Below are 18,681 nucleotides of genomic sequence, written 5' to 3'. Positions count from 1 at the left end.
ACCTTTTCAATCATGGTGCCCTCCCTAGAGAATCTACTGGCTGTCAAATGTTCTTGCCTGTATCTTTTCAGGAAAGGGCAAAGACATTTAAAAGATTTCCCCTGCACGTTTTATAATAGGTTTCAGTGGTGTTTGGGTGGATTTACTGGTTTTTACTGGTTGCCTTTTTAGAGCTTATACTCTAACTGTTGATTTACCCCAAGGACTGCCAACATGATGCTCTCCAGATGTTGCTGGACTCCCATCGGCCCCAGCCAGCATGGCCAATGGTCAGAGATGATGGGCGCTATAATCCAACATGTGGAGGGCACTACAATGACTGCCCCAATTCGGACTGTATACTAACCTGGCAGTTTTACTGGAAGGCATTTTAAACAAATAGCAGTACTTTGGGAGATTATTTTCCAATACACCAAATATTCAAATCGTAAGATGTCTTATTCAGAAGCACAGCCATTAAAACATATTCTCTTCACTAGCTCCAATTACTATATACAGTTCAGTAAGTGCTGTACAACTCAAAAAAGAACTAGTCTGCATTATATCAAAGCATTATTTCATGGAAATATACCATCTTTTCTAATATTATAGATATTTGGCTACTGCAAAAAGCATTAGCCCGATGTATCAATTACAGTTTCAAACTCTGAGCAACTCCATAACAGGAGACTATAGTTTAAGCTAACCAGAACCAGTACACTTTTGTTCCTTGCCAGCTAAGCCATGGTTTAGCCAGCCATAATGATGATGTCCGAAAGCGCCCTACTTCAGTAATTGATTTTGTTTTCAAAGGGATGTCAAAATAATGCTACTTCTAAAAACTTTACATCCCTCTTTTCTTTTAATAATTCTTTAAAAGTTATCACTATTTCAACAAAATAAACAGAATATATATGTACAATCACCAAAATTAAAGAGGGATTGTATCTCAGGGAGGTTAAACAACATTCAGTGTGTCCTTGTGTATGCCTTCAAAAGATTTAATTTGATTCCAGTATATTACATTGCCCTTTTGTGATAAACACTCAAAAATGTATTACAGCTAACAAAAATACCCATGCCCCAAACCAGAAATGGGAGATTAACAAACAGGTATCTTTTGAGGTACACTGGGGTGCATATAGCCTCATCCCCTGTCGCCAATTAGTGCATGCAACTAGTTATCCACAGCAAGAACTGGATCAGGGCCTTCATCCTTTTCCCATGTGAATAAAAAACCTAACATGAATAACTCCTACATTCTTTTTTCCTATAAATTACCCAATTATTTATTGGCATATGCAAGATTTCAAGTACAATTTTAGAACTGTTTTAAATGAATTCAGCTGTAAAAGCACAGTTATGGAATGTCTATCATTAATGCAATTGATTCCATATATTTAGATCTTGAAATTTTCTTGAAGTGAAATTAATATCTGTTCAGAGCAAAAAAAAACCAACAACCTCACTTATTTAGTCCAAGACAACTTGATAACATCTCTTTCAACCATAGTTATAAATATCTTGCACAAACTTCCAAAGCAGAAGTTGTCAAGATATAACATTAGCATTAATTTATGTCATAACTGACTGTTATTCTCAAGATAATAGCAAAGTATTCAGTCCATGCTGTCTGGAGAAAAATGAAAAAGAAACTTTGTCCTGTCACTAATCATTTAATTAAATCTATCAATAACACGTTCTCTTTTACACTTCTTACAACTTGATCCTAAGATGTGCTGTGCATTGAGGAAGTTAAAATGAATATACCAAGAACTATGGTTGCTGTGTATTTCCACAATTGTGATGCTACACTAGCACTGCAGAGAGACAGGTGCCTCAAACAAGCAGAGTAAACAACAACAAAAAAAGTTATAAAAGTTTTACACTTTTATAGGAGTAGGAGCAGAATCTTGCCAACGAGAGCCAAACTGGTCAGGCAATGAAATATTAGCTGTGCTTGAGCACAGCTCTAATGCTTGAGCACTACATACAGAGGCATCCACGAGGGCAAAAGATGTGTTAAACTCATGTGCTTCTCCATCCCATTCCTGTTTTAACCTTCTCTTTCAAAGAAACTTGGCTCAGCTTTAAATACAAAGCAGAGAACCTTACCTTTGCTAAGGTTCTCTGCAACTTCCATCATAGAGCTTCAGTTTGCTGATGACAACATAGTGTGTGCACACTCAGAGGATGACCTCAAAACCATCCTAAATATCTTCGCAGAAGCTTATGAGAAGCCTGCCCTATTGTTCAACATCCAAAAAACCAAAGTGCTGCACCAACAAGCACAAAACAACCCCTCTGCAGCGCCACAAATCCAACTCAATGGTGTAACATTGGAAAGTGTCAATCACTTCTCCTACCTGGGCAGTTATCTTTCCACAACGGCTCACATTGATGCCAGAATCCAGCATCGCCTGAACTCTGCAAGTGCAGCTTTCTCCCAACTGAAGTGCAGTGTTTGAGGACCGGGACATTTGCAGGGAAACCAAAATGCTTGTCTACGCAGCCATCGCACTATCAACATTACTGTACGAGTGTAAAACAGGGACCACTTATAAACGCCATCTCCAACTCCTTGAAAGATTCCATCAACCATGTCTCCAAAAAATTGTACACATCACTTGGGAAGACAGGCGAACTAATGCCAGTGTACTAGAAGAAGCAGAGATCACCAGTGTCGAAGCAATGATTCTTCAACATCAACTTCATTGGACTGGTCATGTTGTTCACATGACTGATTATTGTCTTCCAAAGCAACTACTCTATTCTGAACTTAAAAATGGTAAGCGTAATGGAAAGTGTAATGAGAGTGGTCAACAAAAGAGGTTTAAAGACTCAAGAGACAAATCTCAAAAATTGTAGTATACAGACAACTGGCAAACACTGGCCTGCAAGCGCTCCAATTGGAGAACAGCCTTTACCAAAGGTGTCATGGATGTTGAAGATGCTCAAACTAAGGACAAAGGGAAAAGTGTGCTAAGAGGAAGGCACGTTTGGCAAACCCTCACCATGATCAACTCCCGCCCAGAAACCTACCGTATTTTTGGCTCTATAACACGCACCTGACCATAACACGCACGTAGTTTTTAGAGGAGGAAAACAAGAAAAAAATATTCTAAACGAAACAGTGGATGTATGATTTTTGTGGTTCATGCTGTGGCCACAGATGTGATCTGACGGTGAGTTTGGAGTAGCTCAATGCAAAAATCCTGAGGATCCATGTGGATCCATGCTTTGTAACCACATTTTTGCGCCATTGCAGCCCCATGAAACAGTGGGTGCGTGGGTGTTTTTTGGTGCAGGCTGTAGCCATGGATATGCTGTGTGATCTGATGGTGAACATGGGGTGACCCAGTGCAAAAATCCTGAGGATCCATGTGGATCCGTGATTTGTAACCATGTTTTAAGTGGGGAGGGAAGAAAAAGCATTCAAGGGACAAGGAGCACGCATGGGGTGTGTGGAGAAGGATGCTGCTAATAATGCAGAAGAGGGGTTTAAGGGGAGAAGGAACACGCGTGGGGTGTGTGGAGAAGGATGCGGCTAATAATGCAGGCGAGGGGTCTAAGGGGAGAAGGAACACGCATGGGGTTTGTAGAGAAGGATGCTGCTAATGATGCAGGAGAGGGGTTTAAGGGGAGAAGGAGCTCTTGTGGGGTGTGTGGAAAAGGAGCTTTTCGGCGAGCTGAGTGGGGAGGGGGGAGGGAAAGAGCACTGTTGCTTTAAAGGAGCCAACCGGACAGCAGCCACTTACAGCAGTGTAAGCAGCTCCTTTCCTCTCCCGCTTTGCTCCTTCTCTCCCTCTTTGCTGCTTTACACAGCTAATGACCCAAGTCCTGCTCAGCGGATCAGCTGAGACGCTGGGAGAATCGTAATTTCCCCTTCTCCCTCATCCCGTGCCCTCCTGTCCCCAGCAGCCTTTTTAAAAACTTTTTTACTGGTTTTCACTGCGCTCGTGGCTCAGAGTCCTCCTGTGCCCTGCCGTCCCTCTGCAGCCTCATTGCTCCGTTTAGAGAGCGCACGGACCTTTGCTAGCTGAGGTTGCAGCAGCTGCTGCAGGCTACGCGGCGCTTTTTCCGGCTGGCTATGGCTCCCGTCTGTCCCTCCTCCCATGTAAGCGGCTGCTGCCCGCTTTGCTGCCATGGCTCTCTTTCCCTCCCTCCTCCTCGGCTCCTCCCCTTCCTCCTGGCTGTAAAGCAAGCAAAGCTAGAGCCGTGAAGGAGAGGAGGAAGGCCAAGAGGCAGAAATGAGTTTGGCTGGTGAAAAGGCACAGGCGTCTCCCCCTCCTGCTGCAACAATTTCCCCTCCCACCTGGTCTCCCAGAACCAGGAAAGGTATGGGCAGGGGAAAAGGGACGTTATCTTCATGAAGGTGAGGCTCAGATTGCTTGGGGAAACCCTGGAGAGGCAGGGACTAGGGCAGCTGTGGGGAGGCAGGGACCTTTAGTTTCAGCAACTGCTTCATTGGGGCAAGACCTGCCAGAGATGAGTTGCTTTGCTTATTTGGCCTGACATTCCTATGCTGATCCTGTTTTTGCTCCTCCAACTTGCTCAGTGTGATTTTACCAGTCACTGCTCGCTCCTGTCATTGCATTCTGGCATGTACAGCCGAAATCACATACAGTGGGCGCTCGGGTTGCGAACATGATCCGTGCAGGAAGCACGTTCGCAAACCACAGCATTCGCAACCCGCAGCGTTCGCAACCTGCAGCGCAGTGTGTGTGCACAAGCGGGTCACGATTTGGCGCTTCTGTGCATGCGCAAAGCGTGATTTAGCGCTTCTGCACATGTGCAAGCGCCGAAACCCGGAAGTAACCAGTTCCGGTACTTCCGGGTTCGGTGAGGTGCGCAACCTGAAGCGTCTGTAACCCGAGGTATGACTGTATAGTCAAAACAACCCCCTGGAACTGCTCCTGCACTATCAATCTTACCTTCTGAGATCTCATGAAGGCCTCCAGAGACCATGAGAGAGTCTCCTGTAGCCCAGTCTGCCACAGAAAGAGCTTTTAAGCTGTCTGCCTTGTATGGCTTTAATCTGTGTGATATCAGCTACCAGGCCACCTGGCACATAACGCTGTGATTGAATGTGTCAAATGTACACAAGTTGCGATCCTACCATACAATAAAATATAAAATATAAGAAATGAAAGAAGCAATAAAAAGACAATTAAAAATTGCATCTAGCACTGCACAGGACAACTGCTACAATGGGCAGAAATTTTTGTTAGGTGCTCCTCCATGATCCTCAGCAATTTTCAAGTGGTCCATGGAGTTAAAATGTTTGGGAACCACTAGTCTATTGGATTACTGCAAAGATTTCTGAGTTACTGGTCACACAGAACTTGATCCTCCTGGAGAAGAGTTTGAAATTTATGTCCTACTCTAAGGACAGTAATTTTTAAAACTTGCTTCAATGAACCCTTTCCCCATTGATCTTCTGCCATGAAAATTCTGTTGATTCAGATGGAACATCGTACAGGCCTACTAGACCTCACCTTTGCTCCCAAGCGACCTGAAAGTTCACGCAAGGATACATACAAGCCTGTCCTACACATTGCAGAAGAAGACTGGTACTGATGACCAAGCTGTCTTCCTAAGTTTATTCACCACTGATCTCCTTACTGAAGAACCCTAATAAAGTCCAGGGCTACCAAAAGCAGTTTGAAAGCCACTTCCTCAGAACCACTGCAAGCTTTTCCCTTTCACACTAAGAAGCAATTCAAATTTCTTTTTCAGGCCCCTATTGGAACCAATTATTTTATAGTTCGACTAGGATCTGTGGAATCCAACCTAGGGCTAAGGGAACGTTCCATCAGCGCAAGGATTCCAGCCTGCACTACAGAATGTTTCCCTCCTCTATTCCCCACACTTCCCCTTAGAAAGTCTGTTCTTCTAGGGATTCCCCCAATCCTCTGGAGAAGATTCAGGGAAGACACAGGGCACGCATAGGAGGGAGAGGAAAGTCCCTTTGTGCAAGCAGAAATCCTTATAATACACTGTATTTCCTTGAACCTGTGGGCACACTAAAAATATTCTGCTGAGACCCATCACTGATTTTTCTTAGCTGAGTGGAGCTCAAACAAGCTATTGTCCTGCAAAGGAAATCCAAGTTTAGAAACACAAGGATTGCTATTATTCTGACCAATAAAAGATTTTCTACAAAGTAGTAGAATTTCTCTTACAGAGCAACAACAAGCAGCATCCTGCTTGGAATTTATCCTCTGCTGTACCACCACCAGTGCATTAATGACTGTAGCCTCAAAAGTCTCAGGAGGCAGAACTGTGCACCACAAATAATAATAATATTAAATAATAATTTATTATTTCTACCTGCCCATCTGGCTGGGCTTCCCCAGCCACTCTGGGCAGCTTCCAACAAAAGATTAAAAATATATTAAAACATCATTCATTAAAAGCTTCCCTAAACAGGGCTGCCTTCAGATCCAGCACCACAGAAAATTTACAACACAGCACTACAAACATAACACAACAGCACCTTCTAAAATAAACGCCTTTTATCCAGACCACAGTGCAACTATCTTAATTCAAATCACGGTAGAGCTAAAAACAAAATTATAAGACAGAGAATAATTTTATTTTTGTTCCACATGTCAGCATAGCTTCCCCATGCAGAGAGTGGAAGGTGCTCAGAGACATGCTATCTCCCTTATGTTAGTAGGAAACCCCATTTTTCTAGGAGCTTTGCTGGTTAGTTGAAAAAAAGCCAGTTTTATAAAAAAACTTGCAGAGTTTTATAAAGACTGACATGAAGCTAACTTGCCCCAACCAACCAGAGTACAGTGGTACCTGGGGTTAAGTACTTAATTTGTTCCGGAGGTCCGTACTTAACCTGAAACTGTTCTTAACCTGAAGCACCACTTTAGCTAATGGGGCCTCCTGCTGCCGCCGCGCCGCCGGAGCACAATTTCTGTTCTCATCCTGAAGCAAAGTTCTTAACCCTAGGTACTATTTCTGGGTTAGCGGAGTCTGTAACCTGAAGAGTATGTAACCTGAGGTACCACTGTAACTTAAGGCTAACCACGGTTTGGGCATTAAAACAAAGGTGTGGGAAACTGTGGCTTTCCAGATGTTGTGTGACTACAGTTCCCATTGTCCATTGCCATTGGCCATGCTGGTTGGGGATGGTAGGAGTTGGGTTACGTGTTCCTCATCCCTGCATTAGCATTTCATTTCAGCTAGTAGAGTCTAGAATGGAAGCAACAGCTTCCTAGCTCCTCTTCATGGCACCGGAGTAGGGAGTGCACGAGCCCAAGGTTTGATGTTGTTCACTCCTGTAACAATAGACCCTGGCTATCGTAACATTCAAACAAGGCCAATATATTCTATTTACGCTTGCTACTTAAGAAAAACCTAGGTGAAAATGCCACTAATAATTCAGAATATCACCAATAACAAAACTGCAATTGAAAAAGTACTATGTAAGGCTCCGAGTAAGGAACACAATATAAATAATAAATTCCTTCCTCTTTGGTTTTGCTTTTAAAATTCATTGGCTTATTCCCGGAGAAGACGTGTTCCCTACAGTTGAGCACAGAAACAAAAGATACGAAACCTAAGAAATTGGAAGCAACAAAACATAATATATCAGCAGTGTAAAACCTGGAAGACATTGAATCACAAGGAGCATACAATTCTTCTTATGTTTCTCTTTTGTACTTCTTAGCATAAATCAGTTTTACTACTATAATGGGGTCTTTAGCCTGAAGTCAGGAAGCAACAATAAAGTGCAGAATAAGCTATAAATTAAGACCCATTTCATCTAAGTTTATTCTCTATAGGAAACGGCATGTAGAGCAAAATATATATAGAGGAATACAGGAATGGTGACTACAGGCCTCGGGCCTACAGTCTAACTATATTGAACTTTTTTTTTTTTTTTTAAGCTTTCAGAAGAGGAATTCTCACACAACCTACCTTAACAAGTTTCAGAAGTTTATAAAGATCTTCAACCTCATCACCTTCGCATCTGGTATATACTTTGCCAGTTTCCACACTGGTGCCCTTAATAGTGCGGCGATAAAGTGGCAAGCCCATGGCTTCTGCATATAACTCTATTGCATGGTGCCCCACTGTTTGATACATGTAGCTGTCCAGCTCATCAGTCCCTTCTGGAAGACAGACAAAACTAAAGCTGTATTAGCTAATATTTACAATATGTACTAATAAGGAAGAAGAGCCTGCCCCCAGTTTTGTTTCAAATAGAACCCATCTGCACTATACATTTAAAGCAGTATTATACTATTTCAATCAGTCAAGTCTTGCCCCAAAGAATCCTGGGAACTGTAGTTTGTAAAGGGTGCTGAGAGCTGTTAGGAGACCCCTGTTTCCCTCATAGAGCTAAAATTCTCATCACACTAAAAAAACTACAGTTCCCAGAATTCTTTGGGGGGGGGGAGCCATGACTGTTTAAAACATTATAATAATGCTTTAAATGTTTTGTGCAGATGAAGTTATGGATGAATCAACCTGACCACTTTTGTACATGGATGGGAATTACTTTATTCTCCAGCTCTGTGCAACTTTCCAACAAGTGATTTGCCCCCCAAGTCACCATGGGAACAGCAGTTTCATGTTTTGTGGGTTGCTACTTACATATTTCCACCACTCTCCCAACAGGAAATAAAAGTGATAATGTCACAGGGGCAGAAACAACCATGTAATAACAACGCAAAACAAAACTGGCTTTGTAAACAATCATCTGTATCTCTCACATAGCAGCTTTGAGATGTTATAAATCACTTTTGATGTTTTATTACCGTCAAATGGTAGATAAATGTTGCGACATAAATAGTAAAGTACAGTAAAGTACATCAAATCTATATGCATACACAGAGCAATCAGCTTCTACTTTGTGTTGTTAGGTCTAATCCATGCAATTCTTTAAAAAGCCAAAGCCCTAAAAAGCTGCAAATGACAACTCCATAAAATAACCCATTATCCAGTAATAGAATAAAATAAGACTACAGCAAACCTGTCTTAAAAGAAGTCAAGAGATACTCCCAGCCTCCAACTCATGGAAGACAACCCAGAATGGCAACAAGGGACAGAGCTAGGCCCCTCATCCCCACTCCTTTTTTTGTGTGCATTGTAACTTTGGAGAATGCCTGAAGAAGGCTTTAGAATTAGAGAACTGCAAGCCCAGAAATTCATGTGGTGTATCAGAACTGAAAAGAGCTGATAGTCCTTCCACAAAAAAATTCAACTCCTGGGTATGCCAAGCTCAGAATAATTTAGGTCAGCAGTAAAATCATTATTTGCTGCTATTATTAAACATCTGGGAGTCAGAAATCATTGCCGATCTAGGGCAAATCACTCAGAGATCTACCGGTAGAGATTCAACACTAATCCTCCAGCACAGTGAGTAGGGTGGCAGAGTTTGAGGGAATGTGAAATTCTCACCTTTGTTTTCAGCAGGTCTAAGATTGGCTAAGGCAACGATCTGGTGTCCAGCAGCAACACAATGCATCATATTGTAACAGCTGTCTTTCCCACCACTGGAATAAAAAGAATCAGTTGTATAAAAACAGCTCGGTAATGAGTTCAACAGTCATTTCAAAATGAGAAAATATACAAATGAGAAAATGTTTACCGGGTTGATGTTGTTTTTTTAAAAAAGACCACTTTTCAGAAATCCTTAAGAAAGTTAAAAGTAGCACATATATAATTTGGATTTTAAGTGTTTCCACTCCAACCTATCACTTGATGAATACACACTTGATATCCAGGCAGTGTTCTACGCATGTACGGGAGGCCTCATTTCTTTTACTTCACACAAGGCTCCCTGTGCCCAATGATTTCCACACAGAATAAATGGTGAGATCAAAGTTCCAATTGCACAGAAGAGCATCACAGAACTTTGGATCCCAACCAGTGCTTTTTCAACACTGGGACTCTTGGGCTTATAATGATAATTATCTGGGCTAAACCTACATGGATCCTTTAAAAAAATATATACTCTGAAGCCGGGTCACAAGCTTGCCTCTGTGCACAAATAATGCATTTTACATTTCTCTGACTCAATGCCCAATTGGGTCTGTAATTGCTAGTGTGAAAAATGTGCATAAAAAAGAGTAAGATTGGTATGAAGAATAAAATGTCTCAGATTTTGCAGACTTGAGCTTTATACAAAAATGAGCCAGCCTTGTGCCATTCTGCTTGAGTGAAGTTATTAAAAACAAACCTTGAGCATAAGATAATTTACTGCAAGCAAAGCAACAAGCTTTAAAAGCACTTAAACCCCCGTTTTCAGTGACTTCACATAGGGTGAATCTCAAATGCAAAACAACGTTGTGTGGGTGCAAGACTGCCATCAGAGACAATTTAGCTGCTAAGGACAGTAGATGGAATGAAAGCTACTAAATACCAAAGTACTTGTGATGCATAAATGCTTGATTCTTTACAGGTAATTTCCCTGGCTTTAAGAAAAGATGCTCCATTTACTATTACTTCTCACAGCATTAATAGGACTGTGCTCTTTAAAGAAAAGTAAGCATACCTAAAGTGCAACCCCCCCAAAAAGAAAACTATACAAATATACTTAAAGCACAGTCCTGTATATGTCTATTCAGAAGTATGTCCCATTGAGGTGAATGGATTTACACCTAAGCAAGTAAATATAGGATTGGTCCCACTGAATTCAAGAGCAGGTTATTAACACAAGCAGCAGTTCACAGAATTGTAGATTTACTGTCTAAGTCAGGGGTTGTCAACCTGGTCCCTAACGCCCACTAGTGGGCATTTCAGGATTCTAGGTGGGCCGGTAGGGGGTTCTATGGCACAAGCTTCCATCGAGCACTGGTGGGAGGTAAGGAAATTTTACCATCAAGAAATATGCATTAGTGGGCGGTAGGTATAAAAAGGTTGACTACCCCTGATCTAAGTGCATATACTGTAGAAATAATGAATTATTTTTTTAAAAAAAGTCACAGATTGTGTTCTACCATCTCCCTGGGTACCTGAGCTGGGCTACACGTTGCTGCTAAGATGGCTTCCTTCAGTCAACCATATTAACCACGACTACCCAGTCCCTGGTCAGAGCATTACTAGCATGCTACTCTGGTATATCTGCTTGTGCCACCCACAGCCAGAGATGGCTTTGGGTTGGAAGCAGCAGGGTAAATTTTTGACATCCCAATACAGTGGTACCTTGGGTGAAGAACTTAATTCATTCCGGAGGTCCGTTCTTAACCTGAAACTGTTCTTAACCTGAAGCACCACTTTAGCTAATGGGGCCTCCTGCTGCTGCCGCACCGCCGGAACATGATTTCTGTTCTCATCCTGAAGCAAAGTTCTTAACCCGAGGTACTATTTCTGGGTTAGCGGAGTCTGTAACCTGAAGCATATGTAACCCGAGGTACCACTGTATTTTCCTGCTGGAAACCTTCTCAACTACACACAAGCAACCCACTTTACCAATAAATACAGAACACAAACCCACTTTCCCACAAAAGCCCTAAATCACCACTATTTATCGAAGGTGACAATCTGTCCTTATGTCCCATTTCAAGGGTTTGTTAATTTGTATGAAACATGGCATCAATGTACCCCCCCACCCAGAGAAATTCCGCAAGAGGGAGGAGTCAAGTTGCAGAAGAAAATCACTACCGAATATGAAACGCAGGTGGTTGTGCATGAAACCCCTTCAAGCAAATCCAACCACATAACAAGGCCCTCCATGGACTCCTGGCCTTCAAATGCCTGAGTAAAGCTGCCTATGGGCAACTGCTCCCCTTGGCCTTTGAATGTGTTTACACATGCATGCAAAACTTCCAACATTTTAGCTTACTTCTCAAACTGAAGGAAGCAGACATATATGCATCCTATGAGAATGCAGGACAATAGCTAAAGCAGGAACTTTTGTGCACTTTATTGATGATAAACCACTAATCAGCCAAAGTGCAAAATTCTGCAAAGTGTTGATAGCCACCTTCACTAACAGATGAATGAAATGGCGGTCACCCGCAGGCCCATTTACCTCAAGTTAAGGTGTACAGACAGTATGGTGGACATGAGTCGGGGAGAAAATGTACATGTGTGTGTGTCTGTTTGTGATAAGTGGTCCCCAGGTCTGTGGTAACTTGGCAGGAGGGCGAAGCACTACAAACTTGTGAGCTGAGCAAGCCCATTTCCTGAGGTTTTCAAGGTTCACAAAACACCCAATACATTTAGAAATAGCTCAGTTTCTTCAAGTTTGAGAACAAATCCCTGCAAAAACAAGTGTTTCCAAGGCCAGCTCCATCTCCTTCCTTTTGTAAATGTTGCCACGTTGTGTTCACACTATACCCTTAAAACACATTATTTCCTTCAAAGTATTCTGGACACTGTAACTTTTTAAGGGTTGTTTGGAACAGTAACTCTGAGTGGTAAACTACAGTGGCCAGGATTTTTTGAGGGAAAGAATGTGTTTCAAGTGTGCTTGAAAGGTATGGTGTAGGACACAGCATAAACTTAGCCCACGACTTCCCAACCCTACCCACAGAGGAGCAAGGGGTGAGGTGGACATCTGGGTGGCCACTGTGAGCCAGACTGGAGGGGCCACATGACCTGATCCTGCATGCTCTTCTTATTGTTCTTAGGTGCAAGATCAAACAGATGGCGGTAAGAAAATCTCAGCACCTTCTATATTAAATCACACAGGCATAGAAAAAGCTGTCCTTCTTCCCACTATGCACAGGGCTGAAAGGGGAAGCAAAAAACAAAACCCCAAGGCGCATATGCTGCAGAGATGACCCGCAAATGCTGCACGGTTTTAAATCAGCCAGTCGACTCCGGAGAGAGCAAAGCAAAGCAGGAAGCGTGAGGTCAGACGGACTGAGAGGGGGTAGAAAGGAAATTGCTGATTACAAACAGAAAGGTGGTGGCGGGAGGGAAAACTGATCCGAGGAGGCTTATCTTTGCTTGCCCCCTCACTTCACTCCGCCAGCCACCCCCGCGCTATAGGGGGCTCCAGCACTTCTCCCTTATGTAGAAACCTTGCAGTGGAAATACTAGTCCATTGTGGGGGCAGCCCTTACACACACACATTGTTCTTTTTTACCTGATTAAAGCCACTACTTTCATGTTGCACAACACCTTGGGCTGGATTTAAGTGCATGCGAAGAGCGCCCGGGGTTAAGAGTGCAAGCCACCAACTAGGCGCAAACACACCAACACACACACTGCCTCTTCCAACCCACGTTGCTGCCCGGCTGCTGCTGCTGCTGTCTGATGCTTCCTTCCTTCCCCGGGAAGTCCCTCCCGCCTGGGTCTGTCCCCCGAGATGCCTGAACAAAACAATCACCTTTCGCAGCCGTGATGAGGCATTCCCTCCGTCCTTTTAGCAGCATGAAGTCGGTCCGCAGGCGACAAACTGCAAGAGCCAGCCCTGCCGTCATATGAGCGGACGGGTAGTGGGGTGGCTAAATTTCAGGCACAGCGTCTGACAGCTATGAGCTGGCACTGAGGCGGTTTGTAGTGAGGGCAAGGCTGAGCGCACGTGTGCGACTGCTGCCTAGCTGCTGCGTGAGTTAGAAGCGCTTTTGCCGGTTCTCGCGCAGCAGCGCTTAGACTGTGGCACGCTCCGCTCTGGGATTTGCATGCCAGGTTTCAGACCCAGAGCGTGGGAAGTAATAAAAAGAGTGCCTCTGAGCATGTGCCGGGTGCATTTCTGTCGTCGAGCAGCCAGAGCCAGTCAGTGTGTCGATTATGAAATGAAGGGACCTTCTACGTTACAGCCAGGCTTGAACGGCAAAATTCCCCTTTTTCTTTTAGTAAATCATTAGGTGAGCAAGTGTTGGAGGTTTACAGCCCTTAACCTAAACATGTTGTTAGAAAGGTTGGGGGCAAGCCCCATGGGCGTAGCCAGGAAATTTTTGGGGGTGGGCCGGCAAAGTTGTTGATTATGTTTTTTTAGGAAATGACCCCATAAAGAGGACATTACAGGGTAATTTCAATGCTTTTCAATAACATTTGTGGAGGGGGGGGGACACAACAGCACACACCCACACCCTCTCTCTGCCCTACTCTATTCCAAGCAGTAGCAAGAGTCCAGGGGAATTCCAAGCGCTTACCCAGGGTCTGTGTTCCTTTGGAGAAAGTAGGCACAATGGAGGTTAGTACTTTAATGGTATATGCTTTATTTTACACACATATACAGTGGTAAAGGTAAAGGTACCCCTGCCCGTACGGGCCAGTCTTGACAGACTCTAGGGTTGTGCGCCCATCTCACTCAAAGAGGCCGGGGGCCAGCGCTGTCTGGAGACACTTCCGGGTCACGTGGCCAGCGTGACATCGCTGCTCTGGCGAGCCAGAGCCGCACACGGAACGCCGTTTACCTTCCCGCTAGTAAGCGGTCCCTATTTATCTACTTGCACCCGGGAGTGCTTTCGAACTGCTAGGTTGGCAGGCGCTGGGACCGAACAATGGGAGCGCACCCCGCCGCGGGGATTCGAACCGCCGACCTTTCGATCGGCAAGCCCTAGGCGCTGAGGCTTTTACCCACAGCGCCACCCACGTCCCTTATATACAGTGGTACCTGGGGTTAAGTACTTAATTCGTTCTGGAGGTCCGTTCTTAACTTGAAACTGTTCTTAACCTGAAGCACCACTTTAGCTAATGGGGCCTCCTGCTGCTGCTGCGCCACCGGAGCACAATTTCTGTTCTTATCCTGAAGCAAAGTTCTTAACCTGAAGCACTATTTCTGGGTTAGCGGAGTCTGTAACCTGAAGCGTATGTAACCTGAAGTGTCTGTAACCCGAGGTACCACTGTACAGCCTTTAGGCTTCAGTGGAGGGGCGCACAGCAGCAGCACCCCAAAACACACCAGCTTGTCCTTAAAGCAGCATTACCAGCATCCTTTTTGCTCTACTGCCCATATTGGTGTTCCAGGCACATAAAATCTTCCTGGTAGCATCTCATGGTACCTGGTATTCATTTGCATTCTAATAGTCAGTTCATTTGAAATACTAATGGTTAATCCCCACCCTCTGGCATCACCTAGCAAAGGAGTTCCTCTGACTTCATCAACACTTTGACTAGGATTAAAGACTTGTACACACTTAGGACATTTACCTAGATTAACTCTTCACATGCTCATTGCTGATGCTGAGAAGTAGGTCCACACATTTCAATACACATGGATCTTGATTATGTTCTCAAAAGTCTGATACACAGTCTTTCAACATAAACACTAATTAAACACCTCACACCCATTACCTAACCCGCTTTTAATATAAATAAATAAATGCTATATTACTCATTTCACAGTTTTAATGACTCTAGCTCCAGTTAGGCTCCCTGCTACTTTATGTAATAGGAAATTGCCAGGCAGGAGAGAAAACAAGTACAGTGGTACCTTGGTTTTCGAACGTAATCTGTTCCGGAAGACTGTTGAAGTTCTGAAGCGTTCAAAAAGTAAAACTCAATAGCCGACAGCTAGGCCTCAGGATCTTGCACTCAGCGGAAGCCGCGTGGCATGTTCGACGTCTGAGGTGTGTTCAAAAACCGAAGCATGTACTTCCAGGTTTACGATGTTCAAGTTCCGAAACATTCGGCAATGGAAACGTTCAAAAACCAAGGTACCATATGTATCTAATGTGTACAGAAGTATAAAAGTTTTAGGAACTTCTGGTTGTCAGAGGAAGAGAGCTATATTTGAAGCCGTACTTATGTACTTAGAATCATGGAGTTGGACAGAATCTCTAAAGGTCATTTCCAATCCCCTGCTGTTCAGACTAGTCCATAGATAACTGAGTGCTTTGATTGTAATTATAGGTGTGTGACATATACGTCCTGCTATAGTTTTTGTAGCCAAGTGACAGGAGGTGAATAGCCTGGAATTAGCTTGCTTAGGAGAGATCTCCCCAAATGCCTCTTCTCCAAAGGAGCTGCAGAGAAAGATGGCCTGTATGCATTTTGGTGAATTTGTGACATCACACTTAATTCCCTCCTATGTCCTTCACCACCAAAATACAAAAGTAACAAAAATACAGCTGCTATGTCTTCCATGTGGTGCTAATATGGTCTATATTGCCTGCAAGACACTCCTTTTTTATTGGGGAGTAAATCCAGTAAAATGATTTTTAATGAATGGATTTATATAAGAATAAATCTGCCTGCAAGCCTTTGGATCGTTTTAAAGTACAGTCATACCTCTAGTTGCGTTAGGTTCATGTTGCAGATTTTCGGGTTGCAAACGCGGCAAACCCAGAAGTGTATACTTCTGGGTTTCGCCACACGTGCAGAAGCATTCTGCACACTTTGCGCATGCGCAGAAGCGCACTATTGCGGCACATGCACACGCAGAAGCAGCACTCTACTTATGGACTTTTTGGGGTACGAACGGCACCCTGGAACGGATCGTGCCTGTAAGTAGAGATACCACTGTATTTGGAGAACTGTGGAACCTGAACAACCCAACATTTGAAGGCCAATTCTGAGCATGATAAACTAGTACGGACCAATGTGTTGTGCAGACAGGAAGAAGAAAAGCGAAAACTGAACTTTGATGCCCGGTGGACGGGGGCACAGGATAAGAAATGCAGGGTGACAGAAATGTGCAGATTAGAGGACTGGCACTGTGGAAGAATGCCATCTTAAGAGCTACTATTTGGTTGCCTGAGTGTGGAACCTGCAGTCATTCAGATGGAAGCTTTTAATGTTCGATGCATTACTGTATTTTAATATTTTGTTGGAAGTCGCCCAGAGTGGCTGGGGAGGCCTGGCCAGATGGGCGGGGTATAAGTATTATTATTATTATTATTATTATTATTATTATTATTATTATGCCTGGCACCAAAGGGCTTTCCTTTCCCCACACACATTTAATACTTACCATTCTTACATTCTGCTGGGCATTTAGATTGGGTTAGGCTTGTCCTGTTTATGCTATATGTATTTTTTTCATGGAGTGTTGATATTGCTTTTTGAATTGGATTGAAACATTGCTGGTTTCCTGTTATTAATTCATATATAAATATAGATAATACTGTTTGTATTTTATACAGCAGGTCACAAGACTTTTTTTTTTTAGTATAAAGCATAGCAGATAAGAAATGGAAATAACAGTGGTGGTAGTTATTATAGAAATACAAATATTCATATAATAATCAGGATTATTCCCATAATTCTTAGGATCTTCCAAATAAAGTGGATGATCCAAATCAGATTGCATACTATGAAAGCTCGTGATTGTCCAGAGGGAAAGATTGTAACTTTTTGCTATTATAGCTGTGAAAAGAAGCAATGCAGGCGTGTTCTTAATTAAAGCACTAAGTCCAGAGGATATGTAGAAGTTTCAGACATAAAATGCTTAGTAAAGCCTGCTGATGGGAAATAATCACCCACTCAGAAACACCGTAAAAATGTGACACTTGTTTTAAAAACACTTAAAAATGTACACTGAGTTGTTATTTGAGCTGCAATCATCCACACAATTGTTTGGGGAAAATGTATTAATGACTCTGACTTGATTTAATGGAGAAGCACTACACGGGTATTTTTATTTATGATAGTCTACAAACAAGGACAAATATTTTAAACCTGATGGGCTAACATGATTAGAACAGCGTGGGAGAAGCCTAAAAAGAATATTGTAAACAAGTTATTTGTGATCCTCTTTGGAAGTCCATAAAAGTGGTTATTTTATAAAGGCTTTGTAATGCAGGTTTCGACAGATCAGTCTTTTTGCAACATATTCTTCCTTAGCAACATTAGTTTCAGCAAAACTAAAAACAAAAAAGTGTTGTTTTCCTTCCTTAGAGGCTCTGCTATTAATATTATTGCCTAAAATAGTACCTAATACAGAAGTTATTTTCTGTCTTCTAGTTTGGTTGCATTCTCTTATACATCCTTTCACATTTATTTTTAGCTGTAATCTGCCCGTCATTTTTCAGTATCTTAATAGAACAGAAGAAACTGAAGGCATACAACTTAGACTTGATTTACTCTTTGCCCTGACAGGTGTGACCTGAAAGTGACAGAATGGAGTGGCTAGAAGAAATAACCTTGGAAACATCTTGTCGAGCAATGCCAGAGCTTGCTGAATAGGCAAAGCCTTTCTGACAATATTTGAATGCAACAGATGTACAGTTGTTATTGGTCTCCCTTTGCTCAAGGGAAACCCTCCATTCGTGGGCTGGATGTTTGCAGTTAAGAATCTGCATAGAGAAAGAGCCCGTGGCTCAGTGCTGGAGTACATGGTTTGCATGAAGATGGTCCAAGCTCCAGTCCCTGGTATTTCCTGTTGAAGGATCTTGAGTAGAAGACCTGAAAAAGAGCGGCCTCTTGAGATCTTGGTTGGCTGTTGCCAATCAAGGTGGACCAGGGATAGGGAGCACATGGCCCTCCAGAGGTCTCCAACTCCCATCAGTCCCAGTCAACATAGCCCACGCTCAGAGATGATGGGGGTTGTAGAGCATTTGGAGGGCCACAGGTTTCCCACTCCTGAAGCAGACAATATACAGTGGACCAGTACTCTGATCCAATATAATATGTATTTATATGAATGTCAAAAGTCATGTATTTGATAGTTATTACAGTCACTCGCTAGGGACGCGGGTGGCGCTGTGGGTTAAAGCCTCAGTGCCTAGGGCTTGCCGATCGAAAGGTCGGCGGTTCGAATCCCCGCGGCGGGGTGCGCTCCCGCTGTTCGGTCCCAGCGCCTGCCAACCTAGCAGTTCGAAAGCACCCCTGGGTGCAAGT

General features: G+C 43.2%; 1 protein-coding gene across 2 annotated transcripts in view; it reads right to left on the bottom strand.

The window, feature by feature from the left end:
• The window catches only part of DPH6 (diphthamine biosynthesis 6), a 234,274-nt gene extending 221,052 nt beyond the window's left edge, over nucleotides 1-13,222 (bottom strand). For both annotated transcript variants that reach the window (XM_083452645.1, XM_083452646.1), the window contains exons 1-3: nucleotides 13,040-13,222; nucleotides 9,403-9,497; nucleotides 7,918-8,111 (exon numbers count right to left, since the gene is read on the bottom strand). In XM_083452645.1, coding sequence (XP_083308771.1) covers nucleotides 7,918-8,111; nucleotides 9,403-9,497; nucleotides 13,040-13,062 — 312 coding nt within the window. In that variant the 5' untranslated portion in view covers nucleotides 13,063-13,222. The remainder of the gene's footprint in view (nucleotides 1-7,917; nucleotides 8,112-9,402; nucleotides 9,498-13,039) is intronic.
• Between the last annotated feature and the right edge of the window lie 5,459 nt (nucleotides 13,223-18,681).

Source organism: Podarcis tiliguerta (genome assembly GCF_965153285.1).
Source record: "Podarcis tiliguerta genome assembly, chromosome: 1".
Classification (NCBI taxonomy): domain Eukaryota; kingdom Metazoa; phylum Chordata; class Lepidosauria; order Squamata; family Lacertidae; genus Podarcis; species Podarcis tiliguerta.
The sequence above is the reverse complement of the archived record's forward strand: the minus strand, read 5'-3'. Positions and strand labels throughout refer to the sequence as shown.